Source organism: Cherax quadricarinatus, chromosome 4 (genome assembly GCF_038502225.1).
Source record: "Cherax quadricarinatus isolate ZL_2023a chromosome 4, ASM3850222v1, whole genome shotgun sequence".
NCBI classification, from domain to species: domain Eukaryota; kingdom Metazoa; phylum Arthropoda; class Malacostraca; order Decapoda; family Parastacidae; genus Cherax; species Cherax quadricarinatus.
Genome location: NC_091295.1, coordinates 69,150,825 through 69,171,738, shown reverse-complemented (window position 1 = coordinate 69,171,738; position 20,914 = coordinate 69,150,825). Strand labels below are relative to the sequence as shown.

The following is a 20,914-nucleotide window of genomic DNA, read 5'->3' as shown; positions in this document are numbered from 1 at the left end:
TTCGAAAGAATGTGACAAAATAACAAAAAATTTAGCTGAGGGGGAAATCCAATAAGTTCGAGGGAAACTTTTGTTAATTTTAAAATTATATGTTGTGCAGCAGGAAAATTTTAAATATTCATAACAAACCCTCAATAACAATTGTTAAATGTAATCAGAAAATTTCAAGTACAGCCCTGCAAATTTGTTGGGAGCACTGTATTCTCTTTCAACATTCATAAAACTGAAAGTGTGCACTGTACCTGTCAAAGATGCGAGCTTCTTTCAAAACGTTGCCAAGATTGATGTATGCATCAAGGAAATTGGGATCTAAAGCAACGGCTTTTTCAAAGTGATGAATAGCAAGCCAAATCTCGCCCTGGGCATTGAAGACACATCCAAGGTTGCTCCAAGCCACAGCGAAGTCTGGTCGAGTTTCTATGGCTTTTAAGTAACACGCCTAGACAATTGAGGAGAGGGAGGGGAAGAAAACAAAAGATTAGATATGGTTCAAGAATATGAAAAAAACGCCCTACTCGCTCGCCTAATGCGCCGCAGCCTAAACGCTCGCTTGCGACACGACCTCTCTGCCAGAGCTGATGGGTGCATAAGATGTTCTGCACATGAGAAAATTAAGTTAAGTAAAAATAATTCTAGATGAAAATAATTCTTAATCCATGCACACACATAAGCAGTGACAATGAAAAAGTCCGCCCTATTGCGTTCCCGCGCATTTCGCCCTCTCCTACGCAAGCGCTGCCCAGGATTTTAAAATCTTACACTTGAAATGTGTCAGCCTCCAACAGTTATTGACCCTTAAATTTTCCCAGTTTCAACATCAAAATACTGTATCCCATAAAAAATTACAATAACCCAAACAATTTTAAACCCATGAAAAAATCTGTTTCGGAGGCTAACTGCTTTTCTTGATGGGGCATTAAAACTGTTTTCACATTAAATCTCATCTATTGCCGAATAGGACGCGTGCCCCTAAAAAATCTTTCCCCTGAGGAGCTCCTTCAGCTTTCCCTCTTAATACAAACCCTTATATGGCGCTTCCCGGCAGGTCCACCTACATCTTAAGTGCTCCAGGAATAACGAAGGCTTCTTCAAGACGACCTCTGCAGAGGAGTAGGGCTGTACAGCCTCAACATCTATTACGACCAAGGGAAGAAAAGTAAAAACAAATCTGATTAGTGTGGCTTGTAGTAACAGCTCTTGTCACGGTTCTGTACCAGGATGCCTGGGGTTTCTGGATTCAGAGAAAAACTGGCTTTACCTTTTCAATAAAGCACAAAAAAATTCCATCGACTGCCAGAACAGATGTGCAGTAGTACTTGAACGAAAGCCCAAGCATCGAAGTGCATTTTCTTCACAGTTCAGAAACTCAAGATACAATCTGCATCTCTATTTCACTGTTTTAGGGAACTAGTATTGACAAAGTTTGAGAAGAAATAATAAATAGCAAAAACCAAGAGGAACTTCATGCGACTGTTTTGAGGTACAATTCATCTTATTTAGAAAGCCAAAAAAAAATTGCTCCTTTGAACTGGTCAAGGTGCTAAACAACCAAGAGACATGTAATACAAAACAGCTGCAGTGCTAGAAAGTAAGTACTGTATGTGACTCAACCTTCCAGCCCTCTAGGAGAAGCACATTAGTAATTGTATATATATTGTAAAACAGTTAAAAATTTATAGCTGATAACCATTCTGAAAAAAAAGTGACACTGTTTATTCAACATAAGGAAAAATAAGCTTTTATTTTACTTATGGTATTCCTTGAGGACTGAATCATCATGCATGCGCTGCAATGGTGTTGAGCAAGACTAGGCAAAAGAGCACAAGCCTGGCTCAACATACCACTGTGGAGTCACATGGATCTACAGCGCAGATCCTTCACTTACCCTCTGCTAGATTTCAAAAGGCAAAACTCTTCATCGCGGATTATAATCCGGTACGCACGCGCCAAAAGTCTGCATTTAGTGGTGGAAAAAGGCTTAACAAATTCTTCCATAACTTGACAATGAATATGCTGCTAATTACTTGTATCCAAAAAAGACATCCTTCAACACTAAATGCTGGCTTTCATTGTATACATTACGCAGTTATCACTAACTTGGCCATAACCCCTTGCTCAAACAGTTCCCAGAAGTTAAAGTGATAATGAAATAAATTTTTGAATATTTAAAAAAATGAGCAATTCCTCTAGGTTAACAGCTGATGAAAGGCAGAGATACTAACAATGATCCCATCCAGAGGTTAAAGGAAGGTCAAGGAAATTCTAAATAGTCCGTAGGTCAGTGGATTATTTTTTGCTATGATTAAAGAAGACAATGCTGCAGTAAATTTTACATGGTGAAGAGAAAAGGCATGGCATGGAAAAGGCCTTCACACCTTGAAAGGCCACATACCTTTGCTTCATCCAGTCTTCCAAGGGCCTTCAAAAGATTACCCAAATCGCTCCGTACACAATACAGATCCTGAAAAAAAATTAAAGATTAAAAAGATAGGAACATAAGCAAGATGTTAATATACTTAAAATACAAATTATCAACAAAATGACAAAAAAATGAATAATCCTATCTAGTTGTAACCACCTTAACCATGTCAGACACGAGTACGAATATGATGACTGTGTCCAACATACTAGTACAAAATTTTCTGTGCCTTCAAAAATGCCACATACCAATATTTTTGACCTCAGCACAACTGTTTGGGTATCCTACCTCTTCATGCCTTTGAAACAATCAAAGACCAGTTGGGTTCACACAATGCATCCAATTAACACTTCCTGACTATCAGAAGTAAACATTTAAATCAGGACCTATTGTTCCACAACCAGAAAACAGCCTGTGGAACTGACAGGAAGATGCCTTATTTATTCAAGGTTTATTATAGTTTCACGATACCAACAATGGAATTCAGTGAAAAAGCACACCATTTCAAACGAACCTAGAATAATGCAATATAGTCAGACAATGTTACTTATTTCCAAATTCTGAGGATTACTACAACTTACAACAATTACTGTAACATAAGTAAAAGAAAGACTACAAATGTATAAATTCAAGGATTATGTGGAGTAAAATAAAGATTGGATGTGAAAAGTGGGTTATAGTAAGCGTGTATGCACCTGGAGAAGAGAGAAGTGTAGAGGAGAGAGAGAGATTCTGGGAAATGTTGAGTGAATGCGTGAGGAGTTTTGAATCAAGTGTGACAGTAATGGTGGTTGGGGATTTCAATGCTAAAGTGGGTAAAAATGTTATAGAGGGAGTAGTAGGTAAATTTGGGATGCCAGGGGTAAATGTAAATGGGGAGCCTTTAATTGAGCTATGTGTAGAAAGAAATTTGGTAATAAGTAATACATATTTTATGAAAAAGAGGATAAATAAATATACAAGGTATGATGTAGCACATAATGAAAGTAGTTTGTTAGATTATGTATTGGTGGATAAAAGGTTGATGGGTAGGCTCCAGGATGTACACGTTTATAGAGGGGCAACTGATATATCAGATCATTATTTAGTTGTAGCTACAGTTAGAGTAAGAGGGAGATGGGAAAAGAGGAAGGTGGCAACAACAAGTAAGAGGGAGGTGAAAGTGTATAAACTAAGGGAGGAGGAAGTTCGGGCGAGATATAAGCGACTATTGGCAGAAAGGTGGGCTAGTGCAAAGATGAGTAGTGGGGGGGGGGGGGGGGGTTGAAGAGGGTTGGAATAGTTTTAAAAATGCAGTATTAGAATGTGGGGCAGAAGTTTGTGGTCATAGGAGGGTGGGGGCAGGAGGAAAGAGGAGTGATTGGTGGAATGATGAAGTAAAGGGTGTGATAAAAGAGAAAAAGGTAGCTTACGAGAGGTTTTTACAAAGCAGAAGTGTTATAAGAAGAGCAGAGTATATGGAGAGTAAAAGAAAGGTGAAGAGAGTGGTGAGAGAGTGCAAAAGGAGAGCAGATGAAAGAGTGGGAGAGGCACTGTCAAGAAATTTTAATGAAAATAAGAAAAAATTTTGGAGCGAGTTAAACAAGTTAAGAAAGCCTAGGGAAAGTATGGATTTGTCAATTAAAAACAGAGTAGGGGAGTTAGTAGATGGGGAGAGGGAGGTATTAGGTAGATGGCGAGAATATTTTGAGGAACTTTTAAATGTTGAGGAAGAAAGGGAGGCGGTAATTTCATGCACTGGCCAGGGAGGTATACCATCTTTTAGGAGTGAAGAAGAGCAGAATGTAAGTGCGGTGGAGGTACGTGAGGCATTACATAAAATGAAAGGGGGTAAAGCAGCTGGAACTGATGGGATCATGACAGAAATGTTAAAAGCAGGGGGGATATAGTGTTGGAGTGGTTGGTACTTTTGTTTAATAAATGTATGAAAGAGGGGAAGGTACCTAGGGATTGGAGGAGAGCATGTGTAGTCCCTTTATATAAAGGGAAAGGGGACAAAAGAGACTGTAAAAATTATAGAGGAATAAGTTTACTGAGTATACCAGGAAAAGTATACGGTAGGGTTATAATTGAAAGAATTAGAGGTAAGACAGAATGTAGGATTGCAGATGAGCAAGGAGGTTTCAGAGTGGGTAGGGGATGTGTAGATCAGGTGTTTACATTGAAGCATATATGTGAACAGTATTTAGATATAGGTAGGGAAGTTTTTATTGCATTTATGGATTTAGAAAAGGCATATGATAGAGTGGATAGAGGAGCAATGTGGCAGATGTTGCAAGTATACGGAATAGGTGGTAAGTTACTAAATGCTGTAAAGAGCTTTTATGAGGATAGTGAGGCTCAGGTTAGGGTATGTAGAAGAGAGGAAGAATACTTCCCGGTAAAAGTAGGTCTTAGACAGGGATGTGTAATGTCACCATGGTTGTTTAATATATTTATAGATGGGGTTGTAAAAGAAGTAAATGCTAGGGTGTTCGGGAGAGGGGTGGGATTAAATTATGGGGAATCAAATTCAAAATGGGAATTGACACAGTTACTTTTTGCTGATGATACTGTGCTTATGGGAGATTCTAAAGAAAAATTGCAAAGGTTAGTGGATGAGTTTGAGAATGTGTGTAAAGGTAGAAAGTTGAAAGTGAACATAGAAAAGAGTAAGGTGATGAGGGTATCAAATGATTTACATAAAGAAAAATTGGATATCAAATTGGGGAGGAGGAGTATGGAAGAAGTGAATGTTTTCAGATACTTGGGAGTTGAAGTGTCGGCGGATGGATTTATGAAGGATGAGGTTAATCATAGAATTGATGAGGGAAAAAAGGTGAGTGGTGCGTTGAGGTATATGTGGAGTCAAAAAACGTTATCTATGGAGGCAAAGAAGGGAATGTATGAAAGTATAGTAGTACCAACACTCTTATATGGATGTGAAGCTTGGGTGGTAAATGCAGCAGCGAGGAGACGGTTAGAGGCAGTGGAGATGTCCTGTCTAAGGGCAATGTGTGGTGTAAATATTATGCAGAAAATTCGGAGTGTGGAAATTAGGAGAAGGTGTGGAATTAATAAAAGCATTAGTCAGAGGGCAGAAGAGGGGTTGTTGAGGTGGTTTGGTCATTTAGAGAGAATGGAGCGAAGTAGAATGACATCGAAAGCATATAAATCTATAGGGGAAGGAAAGAGGGGTAGAGGTCGTCCTCGAAAGGGTTGGAAAGAGGGGGTAAAGGAGGTTTTGTGGGCGAGGGGCTTGGACTTCCAGCAAGCGTGCATGAGCGTGTTAGATAGGAGTGAATGGAGACAAATGATACTTGGGACCTGACGATCTGTTGGAGTGTGAGCAGGGTAATATTTAGTGAAGGGATTCAGGGAAACCGGTTATTTTCATATAGTCAGACTTGAGTCCTGGAAATGGGAAGTACAATGCCTGCACTTTAAAGGAGGGGTTTGGGATATTAGCAGTTTGGAGGGATATGTTGTGTATCTTTATACGTATATGCTTCTAAGCTGTTGTATTCTGAGCACCTCTGCAAAAGCAGTGATAATGTGTGAGTGTGGTGAAAGTGTTGAATGATGATGAAAGTATTTTCTTTTTGGGGATTTTCTTTCTTTTTTGGGTCACCCTGCCTCGGTGGGAGACGATTGACTTGTTGAGAAAAAAAAAAAAAAAGTATTCATTGTCCTAGGTAGTAGGTTGGTAGACAGCAACTGCCCAGGGAGGTACTACCATCCTGCCAAGTGAGTGTAAAATGGAAGCCTGTAATTGTTTTACACGATGGTAGGATTGCTGGTGTCTTTTTTTTTTTTGTCTCATACACATGCAAGATTTCAGGTACGTCTTGCTACTTCTACTTACACTTAGGTCGCACTACATATACATGTACAAGCATGCATATATATATATATATATATATATATATATATATATATATATATATATATATATTACATACATACATACATACATACATACATACACACACCCCTCTTGGTTTTCTTCTATTTTCTTTCTAGTTCTTGTTCTTGTTCATTTCCTCTTACCTCCATGGGGAAGTGGAACAGAATTCTTCCCCCTAAGCTATGCGTATTGTAAGAGGCGACTAAAATGCCGGGAGCAAGGGGCTAGTAACCCCTTCTCCTATATATATTACTAAATGTAAAATATGTAAATATTTGTATTCTTAATGTAGGGTGTGAGGTGAGTTTATTTTGTAGGAAGTCAGGTTTGGGAGGTATGGTAGCCAGCAAGGTCAGCCCACCCCACCCACATGTAATGTACTACATTTAATTAAAGCTCTCCAGAGTGATAAAACATATGTACAGTACATTCAGTAATCATCTTAAAATATTTGTAGTCTTAAAGTAGGGCGAGAGGTGAGTTTTATTTGAAGGAAGTCAGGTTTGGGAAGTATGGAATCCAGCCAGGGAAGCCATCCCCACCCCACCCACACGTAATGTAAACAAACCAGACGAAAGTGTCTGGTTTTCGTCACTTTACATTGTATACAAGTTGTCTCCAAGTTCATACAGTAGAAGAAATAAAGAGAAACACTCCCACTCTCATGTAACATTATTTTTAGAAGAAATGACGCCTTGAGTGAAGGCATACTCAGATACAGGTACACATACGTATAATTATCAGTTATAATAATAATGTAGGTTATGTAGTCCGCCTGGGCTACATAGCTACACGATATTTAATGTAGTCCAGAGCCATATTATTACCATCGACATACCATGTTCACCGAGTTTAATCAGTTTCTAACAACTACCTTTAGATGCCATCATAAACAAAGGAAGAAGTAACGAATAATTCAAGCCGAGAATTGTAAACAAAAGCGTTATGTATTAAGGGGAGTGACGTAATGTTTTCCCTCCGCCCGGCTACCACACCTCCATAGTATACAGTGGACCCTCAGGTAATGGCATTAATCCATTCCAGAGAGCTCGCCTTTAACCAATTTGGACGTTAGCCGAATTAAATTTCCCCATAAGAAATAATGGAAATCCAATTAATCCCTTCCAGACACCCAAAAGTATTAAACAAAATAATTTTTTTACATGAAATACAGTGGACCCTCAACCAACGGCATTAATCCATTCCAGAGGGCTTGCTGTTGGTCGAAATTGCCATTGGTCGAGTTAATTTTCCCTATAAGAAATACAGTGGACCCCCGCTTTACGATCACCTCCCAATGCGACCAATTATGTAAGTGTATTTATGTAAGTGGGTTTGTACGTGTGTGTTTGGGGGTCTGAAATGGACTAATCTAATTCACAATATTCCTTATGGGAACAAATTCAGTCAGTACTGGCACCTGAACATACTTCTGAAATGAAAAAATATCGTAAACCGGGGGTCCACTGTAATGGAAATAGAATTAATCCGTTCCTGACACCCCAATGTCTGAAAAAAAAAAAAAATTTACATGAAATATACATTTCCTTATATGGAAACGAATGGGACATGCAAAATAAATAATAATTAATTGCCACTTACCTTTATTGTGGAGTTGTTGTTGAGTGATGTGCCAGCAGCAGGGGAAATTCAAAACTGTCTATTGCTTGGAATAAGAATCCCCTTCCAGAAGGACTTCAGGTACCAAGTCCTTTGGTGGGGTTACCTCCCTCCTTGGTTTTTTAATGTCACTGGGACCAGCTTGAGAGTCACTAGACCCCTGTCGCACAAAATAGCTGTCCAGAGAGCTCCGTTTCTCACGTGCCCTTAGGATTTCCCTAAAATGGGACACGAATGTCATTGTACATGTTGCCAACGCGGCTTGCAACTTCGGTGACAGGAAGTTGCACCTTTGTAAACACTGAACACATTTCCCTAATCCTCGACGAAGTCATCTTCCTCCGTCTCTCTTCATCCTGCTCTGAAGAACATTCCTGAGATGTGATCTGTTGCTGTTGCTCCTGAAGCTCTTGCAGGTCGGCAGTGGTTAGTTCTTCCTCGTCGTTCTGCCCCAATTCTTCCACATCCTCGTCACAAACCTCCAACCCCGAGGACTTCCCCAATGACACAACAGCTTTCACTACTGGCATAGCCTCCTGAGGGTTAGCCCCAAACATTCTGGTCACAGTTTCCTCCAGCAGAGTCAAAGGTCCTCTTAGCCACTCCCTTCCAAGGCTTACCTATAAGGTTTACACAACTGAGGACATTGAAGTGATCTTTCCAAAACTCTCTTAGGGTCAATTGAGTGTCTGAGGTCACTTCAAAGCACTTTTGAAACACTGCTTTTCTGTAGTTTTTTGAAGTTTGAAATGACCTGCTGGTCCATGGGCTGAAGGAGAGTTGTATTAGGAGGCAAAAATTTAATTTTAACGAAGCTAAACTCCCCTGCAGTTTGCTCTTGCAAGTCGTGAGGATGGGCAGGAGCACTGTCCATTACCAGGAGGCACTTGAGTAGCAATTTCTTTTCCTGGAGGTATTTTGTCACAGTGGGGCCAAACACACCATAAAATCAGTTCAAGAAAAATACCCTAGTGACCCATGCATTACTGTTTGATCTCCACAGCACACACAAATTACCCTTGACAATATTGTTTTTCCTGAACACTCTGGGAGTTTCAGAGTGATACACCACTAAAGGCTTCACTTTGCAATCACAACTAGCATTACTACACAACATTAATGTCAGCCTGTCTTTCATAGGCTTATGTCCTGGGAGTGCCTTTTCCTCCTGAGTAATGTAGGTCCTGTTTGGCATTTTCTTCCAAAACAGGCCTGTTTCATCACAATTAAACACTTGTTCAAGTTTTAGGTTTTCAGTCTCTATGTATTCCTTAAAGTCCATCACATATTTTTCAGCAGCATTTTTGTCTGAACTGGCTGCCTCACCATGCCTTACTACACTGTGTATGCCACTACCAATCTTAAATCTCTCAAACCAGCCTTTGCTGGTCTTAAATTCATCAGCAGCAGCACTATTTTGAGGCATTTTCTTAATGAGATCATCATGCAACTGCCTTGCCTTTTCACAAATTATAGACTGAGAAACACTATCACCTGATAATTATTTTTTGTTTATCCATACCAATAACAGTCTCTCTACCTCTTCAACTATTTGTGGTCTTTGTTTTGAAAACATGCTTGAACCTTTCACAACAACAGCTTCCTTGATTGCCTTTTTTTTTGCAAAGATAGTACTGATGATTGAATGTGATTTGTTGCATTGCCTTTCCAACTCATCCATACACACTCCACTCTCGTATTTTTCAATGATCTCCTTCATTTTCATCGTAATTCTCACCCTTTTTAACACAGGCTTGGCACTAGAAGCTTCCCTGGGACCCATGGTGGCTTATATAGCAGTTGCAAGCACTAGAAATAGTGGAATAATCCAAAATATATGGGAGGCACATGTGGAAACCGACCAGAACAGCTTGTAAACAATGGCACACTGACTCTTGGAGTGGCTGGGCCCACTCAGGCTGCGCTCCGGGCACATCGACACGTTCCGGACAAACGTCGTTGGTTAAGGCATTTTTTCTAAGGCAAAAAGCGCCGTTAGACGAAACTGCCGTTACTTAATGCTGCCGTTAGTTGAGGGTCGACTGTATACATTTCCCTACACAGAAAACAATGAGACATGCACAATAAACAATACTGAAATGACACTTACCTTTATTGTGGACTTATTGATGAGTGATGAGACGGGAGGAGGGGAGAGGATGTAGGTGTACTATTGTTTGGAAGGGGAATCCCCTTCTATAAAGACTTCAGGTAACAAGTCCTTTTCTGGGGTTACCTCCCTTCTTGGTTTTTTAATGCCACTAGGACCAGCTTGAGAGTCACTGGACCCCTGTCGCACAAAACTGGCAGCCTCACCATGCCTTATCACCCTGTGTATACCACTACGATTCTTAAATCTCTCAAACCAACCTTTCCTGGCCTTAAATTCACTAATATCAGCACTAGTTTCAGGCATTTTCTTAATTAAATCCTCATGCAACTCCCTTGCCTTTCACATATCATTGACTGAGAAACACTATCTCCTGATAATTGTTTCTCGCTGATCCACACCAACAACAGTCTCTCCACATCTTCGAGTATTTGCGATCTCTGTTTTGTAAGCATACTTGCACCTTTCGCAACAAGAGCTTCCTTGATTGCCTTTTTGCTGGCCAAGATAGTATTGATGGCTGAATGGGGTTTGTTGTATAACTTGGCCAGCTCGGAGACACTCACTCCACTTTCGTACTCTGCGATTATCTCCTCCTTTAATTCGATAGTATTTCTCACCCTTTTTATCACAGGGTTGGCACTAGAAGCTTTCTTTGGGCCCATGGTGGCTTATTCAGCAGTTACAAGCACTAAAAACACTGGAATAATAAAAAATGTATCGGATGTACGAGTGGAATCGTCTCGACTGGATTGTAAACAATGGCACACTAGCTGAAGGCAGGGCAGCTGCCTCACGCTCAGGCCAGATGGGCAGGCAGACGCGTTTGGGACGAATGCCCCTAACTGAATTCTTGGGCGTAAGCAGAGCCAATATTTTGACGCAAAAAAGCGCCACTGCCCGATTTTGGCGTTAGCTGATGCTGCTGTTACCCAAGGGCTCACTGTATAAACAGAATGTTTATATGCTAAGTAACATGTTTCTTGTATAATTTTTAAGAAAATATAACAGATGGATAAATGAAAATGTCTATATTAATGTAAGATAAGACGATTTAGTGTGCCCAAGAGCGATTATTATTTTCTTCCACCTAGCAACAACCCCTCCATAGCATATAAATAGCATGCTTATATGCTATGTATCGTGTTTCTTATATAATTTTGAAGAAAATATCATAGATGAATTAATGAAAATGTCTATAGACGTAAAATTAGACATTTAATGTGCCCAAGAGTGATTAGTATTACATAATAGAGATGTGCTCATGGAGAATGTAAACAAACTGGGTGGTGCGTGCTGTATTTGAAAGACTGCTTGCGGTATAGAAAGTTTAGGTCATAATCTGAGATTTCCATATTAGCGGAACGCTGTAAGGTGAAATGCCGAAAAGTGGGTTGAGTAATTATGAGCCCTTAATATATTTTAGAGTAGAATTAAATCAAATACTGAATACGTAGGTTTCACAGAAAAAAAAATCCCTCCATCAAAATTAGCCATATCATTATTTCCTAAGCTTAATACCAGAAGTATATAAGGATAAAATAAACATTACAGTGGAACCGCGGCTTACGAATTTAATCCGTTCCATGGATTTGTTCGTATCCTGATTTGTTTGTATGCTGAGTCAATTTTCCTCATTTAAATTAACTGAAATGCAATTAATTCATTCTAGCTGAATTCCTGCTCTCAGGAGGCATGACAAAAATGACCCTAATATCAACTCTACGCCTTATTTATCTGTCACAATTCATCTAATATGACATAATAAACAATATAAACAACATAGAAACCTGATATAAACTCTAGAATGAATAAAATGTCTTTACATGGACGGCGGAGGGAGGAGGATTGTTGTCACGAGAGTGGTCACGCATTCTCGTTATGAAAACGTCAGAGGTGTTATTATAAGAGAAAACAGTTTGTGAGGCTAACTGTATAAGATCTGAACATTAAAATGGTATAAAATACCAACAGGTTGTTAGGTAAGACACATATGCAACAGTTAGGTATCTTTATTTTGAAACGTTTCGCCTACACAGTAGGCTTCTTCAGTCGAGTACAGAAAAGTTGATAGAAGCAGAAGAGACTTCAAGACGATGTAATCAGTCCATCACCCAATATTGTTTCAGACTATAGTCTGAAACAATATTGTTTCAGACTATGGAACAATGCTCTTCTCCAGACTGAGGGACTGACCACCTCAAAACTTTAAGGGTGATGGACTGATTACATCGTCTTCAAGTCTCTTCTGCTTCTATCAACTTTTCTGTACTCGACTGAAGAAGCCTACTGTGTAGGCGAAACGTTTCGAAATAAAGATACCTAACTGTTGCATATGTGTCTTACCTGAATAAGATCTGGTGTACATACGACATTTACATACCTTGGAGAAGAAATGCAGAGCAGCATATCCTGTCAGGAGTTCACACTAGTTCTTAAGAACTGCTCTCTACAATTTTTATGTTTATCTCACTACACTACTAAATTATACACAGTATGTACATAGTACTATTATTATTATTAAAATTATTATTATTGTACTATTACATATTATTATACCTATTACAGTAGAACCTCAAAAATCGAATTTAATCCGTTCCAGGAGCTAGTTCTAAATTCGAAAAGTCTGAAATTCGAAGCAATATTTCCCATAAGAAATAATGGAAATACAATTAATCCGTTCCAGAAACCCAAAAATATTCACACAAAAAATACATTTCATAGAGATTAATTACAGTTTTACATACAACAAATACTATAGTTTTTAATTATGTATAGTAATACATATAAAATAACATTTTTACTTACCTTTATTGAAGATTGGTGATGGCATCTGGAAGATAGGGAGGAGGAGAGAGGGAGTTGGGGTTAGTGTTTGGAAGGAGAATCCCCCTCCATGAGGACTTCAGGTAAAGCCCTCTCTGGGGTTACTTCCCTTCTCTGTCTTTTAATGCCACTAGGACCAGCTTGAGAGTCACTGGACCCCTGTCTCACAAAATAACTGTCCACAGTCCTCTGTTTTTGGTGCCTCTTAAACATTTCCCTAAAATGGGACATGGTTCTGTCACTGAACTTGTTACAAAGATGGCTTGTTTCAGCTTGCTCAGGGTGGTACTTCTGAACAAACATTTGGACATCATTCCACTTGGCACAAATCTCCTTAATCTTTGAAGAAGGCACCTCATCCACTCTCTACATTAACACCTTTTGCAACATCAGCTTCCTTGATTTGTTCTTTCTTTGACAGGATAGAACCGATGGTCGACTTGTTTTTCCCATACATCCTGGCAAGCTCAAGTCTCAAACTACTCTCATGCTTCTGTATTATTTCCATCTTCACATCTATGGTGTTTCTCACTTTCTTTACCACAGGGGTACCACTAGCAAGTTTCTTTGGGCCCATGGCAGCGTATTTCACAGTCCCACAAGCACTAAACACAACGAAATAATCGTAAAATGCGTGAATGAGAGCGCAGGTTAGTGTTCACTCAAGCATAAACAAAGCTAGACTGCTCACGGCGCCTGTGCGGGGACGCGGAGAGCGGGCAGCAGACAGGTCCCGTACCCGGCGGTCCGAAAATAGGGGCGCGTTCGATAATAGGGACACAGTTTGTCCGAAAAAATTGTCCTATTTTCGAAATGTTCGATATGTGATATATTTCGATTTTTGAGGTTCCACTGCATATTATGATTATATTATCATTATATAGTATTATATTATTATTATATACATAATTATTATGTATTATCATTATTATTAGTACGTACGTATTATTATTATAATAATTTTTTTTAACAAGTTGGCCATCTACCACTGAGGCAGGGTGACCTAAAAAGAAATAACCCAAAAAGAAAATACTTTCATCATCATTCAACACTTTCACCTCACTTACACATAATCACTGTTTTTGCAGAGGTGCTCAGAACACAACAGTTTAGAAGCATATATGTATAAAGATACACAACATATCCCTCCAAACTGCCAATATCCCAAATCCCTCCTTTAAAGTGCAGGCATTATACTTCCCATTTCCAGTACTCAAGTCCGGCTATATAAAAACAACCAGTTTCCCTGAATCCCTTCACTAAATATTACCCTGCTCACACTCCAACAGCTCGTCAGGTCCCAAATACCATTCCTCTCCATTCACTATCTAACACACTCACGCATGCTTGCTGGAAGTCCAAGCCCCTCGCCCACAAAACCTCCTTTACCCCTCCCTCCAACCTTTTCGAGGATGACCCATACCTCGCCTTCCTTCCCCTACAGATTTATAAGCTCTCCATGTCATTCTACTTTGATCCATTCTCTCTAAATGACCAAACCACCTCAACAACCCCTCTTCAGCCCTCTCACTAATACTTCTATTCTATTAACTCCACACCTTCTAATTTCCACACACTGAATTCTCTGCATAATATTTACACCACACATTGCCCTTAGACAGGACATCACCACCTCCTCACTGCAGCATTTACAACCCAAGCTTCACACCCATATAAGAGTGTTGGTACCACTATACTTTCATACATTCCCTTATTTGCCTCCATATATAATGTTTTTCATCCCCACATATACCTCAATGTACCACTCGCCTTTTTTCATTCAACAATTCTATGGTTAACCTCATCCTTCATACATCCACTCGCTGACACGTCAACTCCCAAATATCTGAAAACATTCACTTCTTCCATACTCCTCTCCAATGTGATATCCAATTTTACTTTATCTAAATCATTTGATATCCTCATCACCTTACTCTTTTCTATGTTCACTTCCAAATTTCTGCATTTACACACACTACCAAACTTGTCCACTAACCTTTGCAACTTTTCTTTAGAATCTCCCATAAGCACAGTATCATCAGCAAAAAGTAACTGTGTCGATTCCCATTTTGTATTTGATTCCCCATAATTTAATCCCATCCCTCTCCCTAACACCCTAGCATTTACTTCTTTTACAACCCCATCTATAAATATATTAAACAACCATGGTGACACTACACATCGCTGTCTAAGACCCACTTTTACCAGAAAGTAGTCTCCCTCTCTTCTATACACCCTAACCTGAGCCCATGCTCATTAAAACTCTTTACAGCATTTAGTAACTTACTACCTATTCCATATATTTCCAACATCTGCCACACTGCTCCCCTATCCACTAACACATGCCTTTTCTAAATCCATAAATGCAATGAAAACGTCCCTACCTACATCTAAATCTTTCTTTCAACACACCAGCTGTATCCCACCGAGGTGGGGTGGCCCAAAAGGAGAAACGAAAGTTTCTCCTTTTACATTTAGTAATATATACAGGAGAAGGGGTTACTAGCCCCTTGCTCCTGGCATTATAGTTGCCTCTTACAACACGCATGGCTTACGGAGGAAGAATTCTGTTCCACTTCCCCATGGAGATAAGAGGAAATAAACAAGAACAAGAACTATAAAGAAAATAGGAGAAAACCCAGAGGGGTGTATATATATATGCTTGTACATGTATGTGTAGTGTGACCTAAGTGTGAGTAGAAGTAGCAAGACATACCTGAAACCTTGCATGTTTATAAACAGAAAAAAAGACACCAGCAATCCTACCATCATGTAAAACAATTATAGGCTTTCGTTTTACACTCGCTTGGCAGGAAGGTAGCACCTCCCCGGGCGGTTGCTGTCTACCAACCTACTACCTATATCTTAATATACTGTTCACAAATATGCTTCAATGTAAACACTTTATCTACACATCCCTACCCACTCTAAAACCTCCTTGCTCATCCGCAATCCTACATTCTGTCTTGCCTCTAATTCTTTCAATAATAACCCTACCATACACTTTTCCTGGTATGCTCAGTAAACTTATTCCTCTGTAATTTTTACAATCTCTTTTGTCCCCCTTCGCTTTATATAAAGGAATTATACGTGCTCTCTGCAAATTCCTGGGTACCTTCCCGTCTTTCATACATTTATTAAAAATACCAACCACTCCAACACTATACACATCCTGCTTTTAACATTTCTGTCATGATCCCATCAGTTCCAGCTGCTTTAACCCTTTCATTCTATGTAATGCCTCACGCACCTCCCCCACACTCACATACTACTCTTCTTCACTCCTAAAAGATGGTATACCTCCCTGGCCAGTGCCTGAAATTACCGCCTCCCTTTCTTCGTCGATATTGAAAAGTTCCTCAAAAAATTCCCACCATCTAGCCAATACCTTCATAATAATAATATTTTTTATTATATTATCACACTGACCAATTCCCACCAAGGCAGGGTGGCCCGAAAAAGAAAAACTTACACCACCATTCACTCCATCACTGTCTTGCCAGAAGGGTGCTTTACACTACAGCTTTTAAACTGCAACATTAACACCCCTCCTTCAGAGTGCAGGCACTGTACTTCCCATCTCCAGGACTCAAGTCAGGCCTGCCGGTTTCCCTGAACCCGTTCATAAATGTTACTTTGCTCACACTCCAACAGCACGTCAAGTATTAAAAACCATTTGTCTCCATTCACTCCTATCAAACATGCTCACGCATGCCTGCTGGAAGTCCAAGCCCCTCGCACACAAAACCTCCTTTACCCCCTCCCTCCAACCTTTCCTAGGCCGACCCCTATCCCGCCTTCCACTAGAAGACTGATACACTCCTGAAGTCACTCTGTTTCGCTCCATTCTCTCTACATGTCTGAACCACCTCAACAACCCTTCCTCAGCCCTCTGGACAACAGTTTTGGTAATCCCGCACCTCCTCCTTACTTCCAAACTACGAATTCTCTGCATTATATTCACACCACACATTGCCCTCAGACATGACATCTCCACTGCCTCCAGCCTTCTCCTCGCTGCAACATTCATCACCCATGCTTCACACCCATATAAGAGCGTTGGTAAAACTATACTCTCATACATTCCCCTCTTTACCTCCAAGGACAAAGTTCTTTGTCTCCACAGACTCCTAAGTACACCACTCACCCTTTTCCCCTCATCAATTCTATGATTCACCTCATCTTTCATAGACCCATCTGCTGACACGTCCACTCCCAAATATCTGAATACATTCACCTCCTCCATACTCTCTCCCTCCAATCTGATATCCAATCCTCATAACCTTACTCTTTCCTGTATTCACTTTTAATTTTCTTCTTTTGCACACCCTACCAAATTCATCCACCAATCTCTGCAACTTCTCTTCAGAATCTCCCAAGAGCACGGTGTCATCAGCAAAGAGCAACTGTGACAACTCCCACTTTATGTGTGATTCTTTATCTTTTAACTCCACGCCTCTTGCCAAGACCCTCGCATTTACTTCTCTTACAACCCCATCTATAAATATATTAAACAACCACGGTGACATCACACATCCTTGTCTAAGGCCTACTTTTACTGGGAAATAATTTCTCTCCTCCCTACATACTCTAACTTGACCCTCACTATCCTCGTAAAAACTCTTCACTGCTTTCAGTAACCTACCTCCTTCACCATACACCTGCAACATCTGCCACATTGCCCCCCTATCCACCCTGTCATACGCCTTTTTTGCAAATCCATAAATGCCACAAAGACCTCTTTAGCTTTATCTAAATACTGTTCACTTATATGTTTCACTGTAAACACCTGGTCCACACACCCCCTACCTTTCCTAAAGCCTCCTTGTTCATCTGCTATCCTATTCTCCGTCTTACTCTTAATTCTTTCAATAACAACTCTACCATACACTTTACCAGGTATACTCAACAGACTTATCCCCCTATAATTTTTGCACTCTCTTTTGTCCCCTTTGCCTTTATAGAAAGGAACTATGCATGCTCTCTGCCAATCCCTAGGTACCTTACCTTCTTCCATACATTTATTAAATAATTGCACCAACCACTCCAAAACTATATCCCCACCTGCTTTTAACATTTCTATCTTTATCCCATCAATCCCAGCTGCCTTACCCCCTTTCATTTTACCTACTGCCTCACGAACTTCCCCCACACTCACAACTGGCTCTTCCTCACTCCTAGAAGATGTTATTCCTCCTTGCCCTATACACGAAATCACAGCTTCCCTATCTTCATCAACATTTAACAATTCCTCAAAATATTCCCTCCATCTTCCCAATACCTCTTAACTCTCCATTTAATAACTCTCCTCTCCTATTTTTAACTGACAAATCCATTTGTTCTCTAGGTTTCCTTAACTTGTTAATCTCACTCCAAAACTTTTTCTTATTTTCAACAAAATTTGTTGATAACATCTCACCCACTCTCTCATTTGCTCTCTTTTTACATTGCTTCACCACTCTCTTAACCTCTCTTTTTCTCCATATACTCTTCCCTCCTTGCATCACTTCTACTTCGTAAAAACTTCTCATATGCTAACTTTTTCTCCCTTACTACTCTCTTTACATCATTCCACCATCATTCCGCTCCTCTTCCCACTTTCCTGTAACCACAAACTTCTGCTGAACACTAACACTACATTTTTAAGCCTACCCCATACCTCTTCGACCCCATTGCCTATGCTCTCATTAGCCCATCTATCCTCCAATAGCTGTTTATATCTTACCCTAACAGCCTCCTCTTTTAGTTTATAAACCTTCACCTCTCTCTTCCCTGATGCTTCTATTCTCCTTGTATCCTATCTACCTTTTACTCTCAGTGTAGCTACAACTAGAAAGTGATCTGATATATCTGTGGCCCCTCTATAAACATGTACATCCTGAAGTCTACTCAACAGTCTTTTATCTACCAATACATAATCCAACAAACTACTGTCATTTCGCCCTACATCATATCTTGCATACTTATTTATCCTCCTCTTCTTAAAATATGTATTACCTATAACTAAACCCCTTTCTATACAAAGTTCAATCAAAGGACTCCCATTATCATTTACACCTGGCACCCCAAACTTACATACCACACCCTCTCTAAAAGTTTCTCCTACTTTAGCATTCAGGTCCCCTACCACAATTACTCTCTCACTTGGTTCAAAGGCTCCTATACATTCACTTAACATCTCCCAAAATCTCTCTCTCTCCTCTACATTCCTCTCTTCTCCAGGTGCATACACTCTTATTATGACCCACTTTTCGCATTGAACCTTTACTTTAATCCACATAATTAACATAATATTAATTTAGGGAACTGGAGCACAGATCCAACTCCCGAGATCAAGAGCCCATCACCACGTACAAACTAATAATACAATATAATAATAATAATAATAATAATAATAATAATAATAATAATAATAACAGTAAGGAGAAACTTTAAAAGGCTTCCAGTAGATGGCACCACCATCAACAAAACATTGGTAACCACTACTAGTACACTTTTCACCTGTCTAGACTTAACCCTTTGACTGTCTCAAGCCCCTTTCTGAAACTGTCATTCTATGTCGCAAAATTTTTGGAGAAAAAAAATAAATTATTTTTTCTTATGAAATGATAGAGAATCTTTTACCGATGGTAATGACACCAAAAGTATGAAATTTGGTCAAAAACTCACAGAATTACACACCCGCGAAGTTTGTGGTCTCGGCGACATATCCGCATCCGCGATCTTGCCGACTTTGAACCCTGTTTTTGGTCAATTCCGTTGTTCCAGTTGACCAAACTCACAGCTATTTCTTTAGAACTCCATTTTTTCTATCAGTTGAGTACAAGAAACCGACCATTTACCGATTTGAACTACCCAATAAAGTGGTCAGAAATTGGCAATTTGGCCAATTTCACACAAATTAAAAGAGAAGTCAATTTCAAAATAGGGTCCAGAATAAACAATGTAGACATTCTTGACACTAAAATAACATATCCTCTGTTCATTAGTCACGTCTCTAGGCCCCTCTTATATTACTATTGCTTTCTATTTTGATTTTTTATTCATACAAAAAATACAAAATTTACTGTTATGCAGACTACTGCATTATTGTAAAAATAGTATAAATAATATCAGTGCACTAGTAAAAGAATATTAGACTCCCCAGTTGACATGTATTGGACGTGTGGTGTGATTTGCTTTCTCCTGAACATTGATAACAATCAAACATTTCCGCTATTTTGAGCTCAATTTCAAGGTTGTTTTCATCGTGAAACTAATCAAAATCATTTCTATTTCTGTAATATGTTTTCCATTTTATCACGTGAGACCATGACAAAGAGAATACAACGATAAATACTATACGAAAATACACCTCAAAGTCGGCGCTTAATCCAAAAAAATGGTCTTTTTTTTTTTCTCATTACACACTGCGTGCTGCAGGATTTTTTTATGTTGTGGTGCACACTGACCACACAGACCCATTGTCTCACATGTGAGCCTACCAGCTTTCTCCTGCTTGATTTGAAGCCTCTAGAATTTATGCGTATTAATACAGTGGACCTCCGACATTCGATATTAATCCGTTCCTGAGAGCCATCGAATGTCGAAAATATCGAGTCGAATTAATTCTCCCCATAAGAAATAAAGGAAAATCAAATTAATCCGTGCAAGACACCCAAAATTACGAAAAAAAAAAAAATTTACCACACGAAATATTAACCCTCTGAGGGTCGACAGGCCCTCTCCAAGACTTGTTCTCAGGGTCGGCCAAATTTAAAAAAAAAATTATTTTTTCGTATGAAAAGATAGAGAATCTTTTCCCGATCATAATGACACCAAAAGTATGAAATTTGATGGAAAACCTATGGAATTATGTTCTTGAGAAGTTAGCGGTCTCGACGATGTTTACGCATCGGCAATTTTGCCCACTTTGAATTCTATTTTTGACCAATTCCAATGTACTAGTCAACAAAAATCATAACTATTTCGTTAGAACTCTATTTTTTGTATCGAATGAGTACAAGAAACCTCCCATTTACCGATTTCAACTATCCAATAAAGTGGTCAGAAT

General features: G+C 39.4%; 1 protein-coding gene across 2 annotated transcripts in view; it reads right to left on the bottom strand.

Annotated features, from left to right (window-relative positions):
- The window catches only part of sxc (O-linked N-acetylglucosamine (GlcNAc) transferase sxc), a 119,943-nt gene that overhangs the window by 69,584 nt on the left and 29,445 nt on the right, over positions 1-20,914 (bottom strand). For both annotated transcript variants that reach the window (XM_070097275.1, XM_070097280.1), the window contains exons 5-6: positions 2,393-2,461; positions 243-439 (exon numbers count right to left, since the gene is read on the bottom strand). In XM_070097275.1, the coding sequence (XP_069953376.1) occupies positions 243-439; positions 2,393-2,461 (266 nt within the window). The remainder of the gene's footprint in view (positions 1-242; positions 440-2,392; positions 2,462-20,914) is intronic.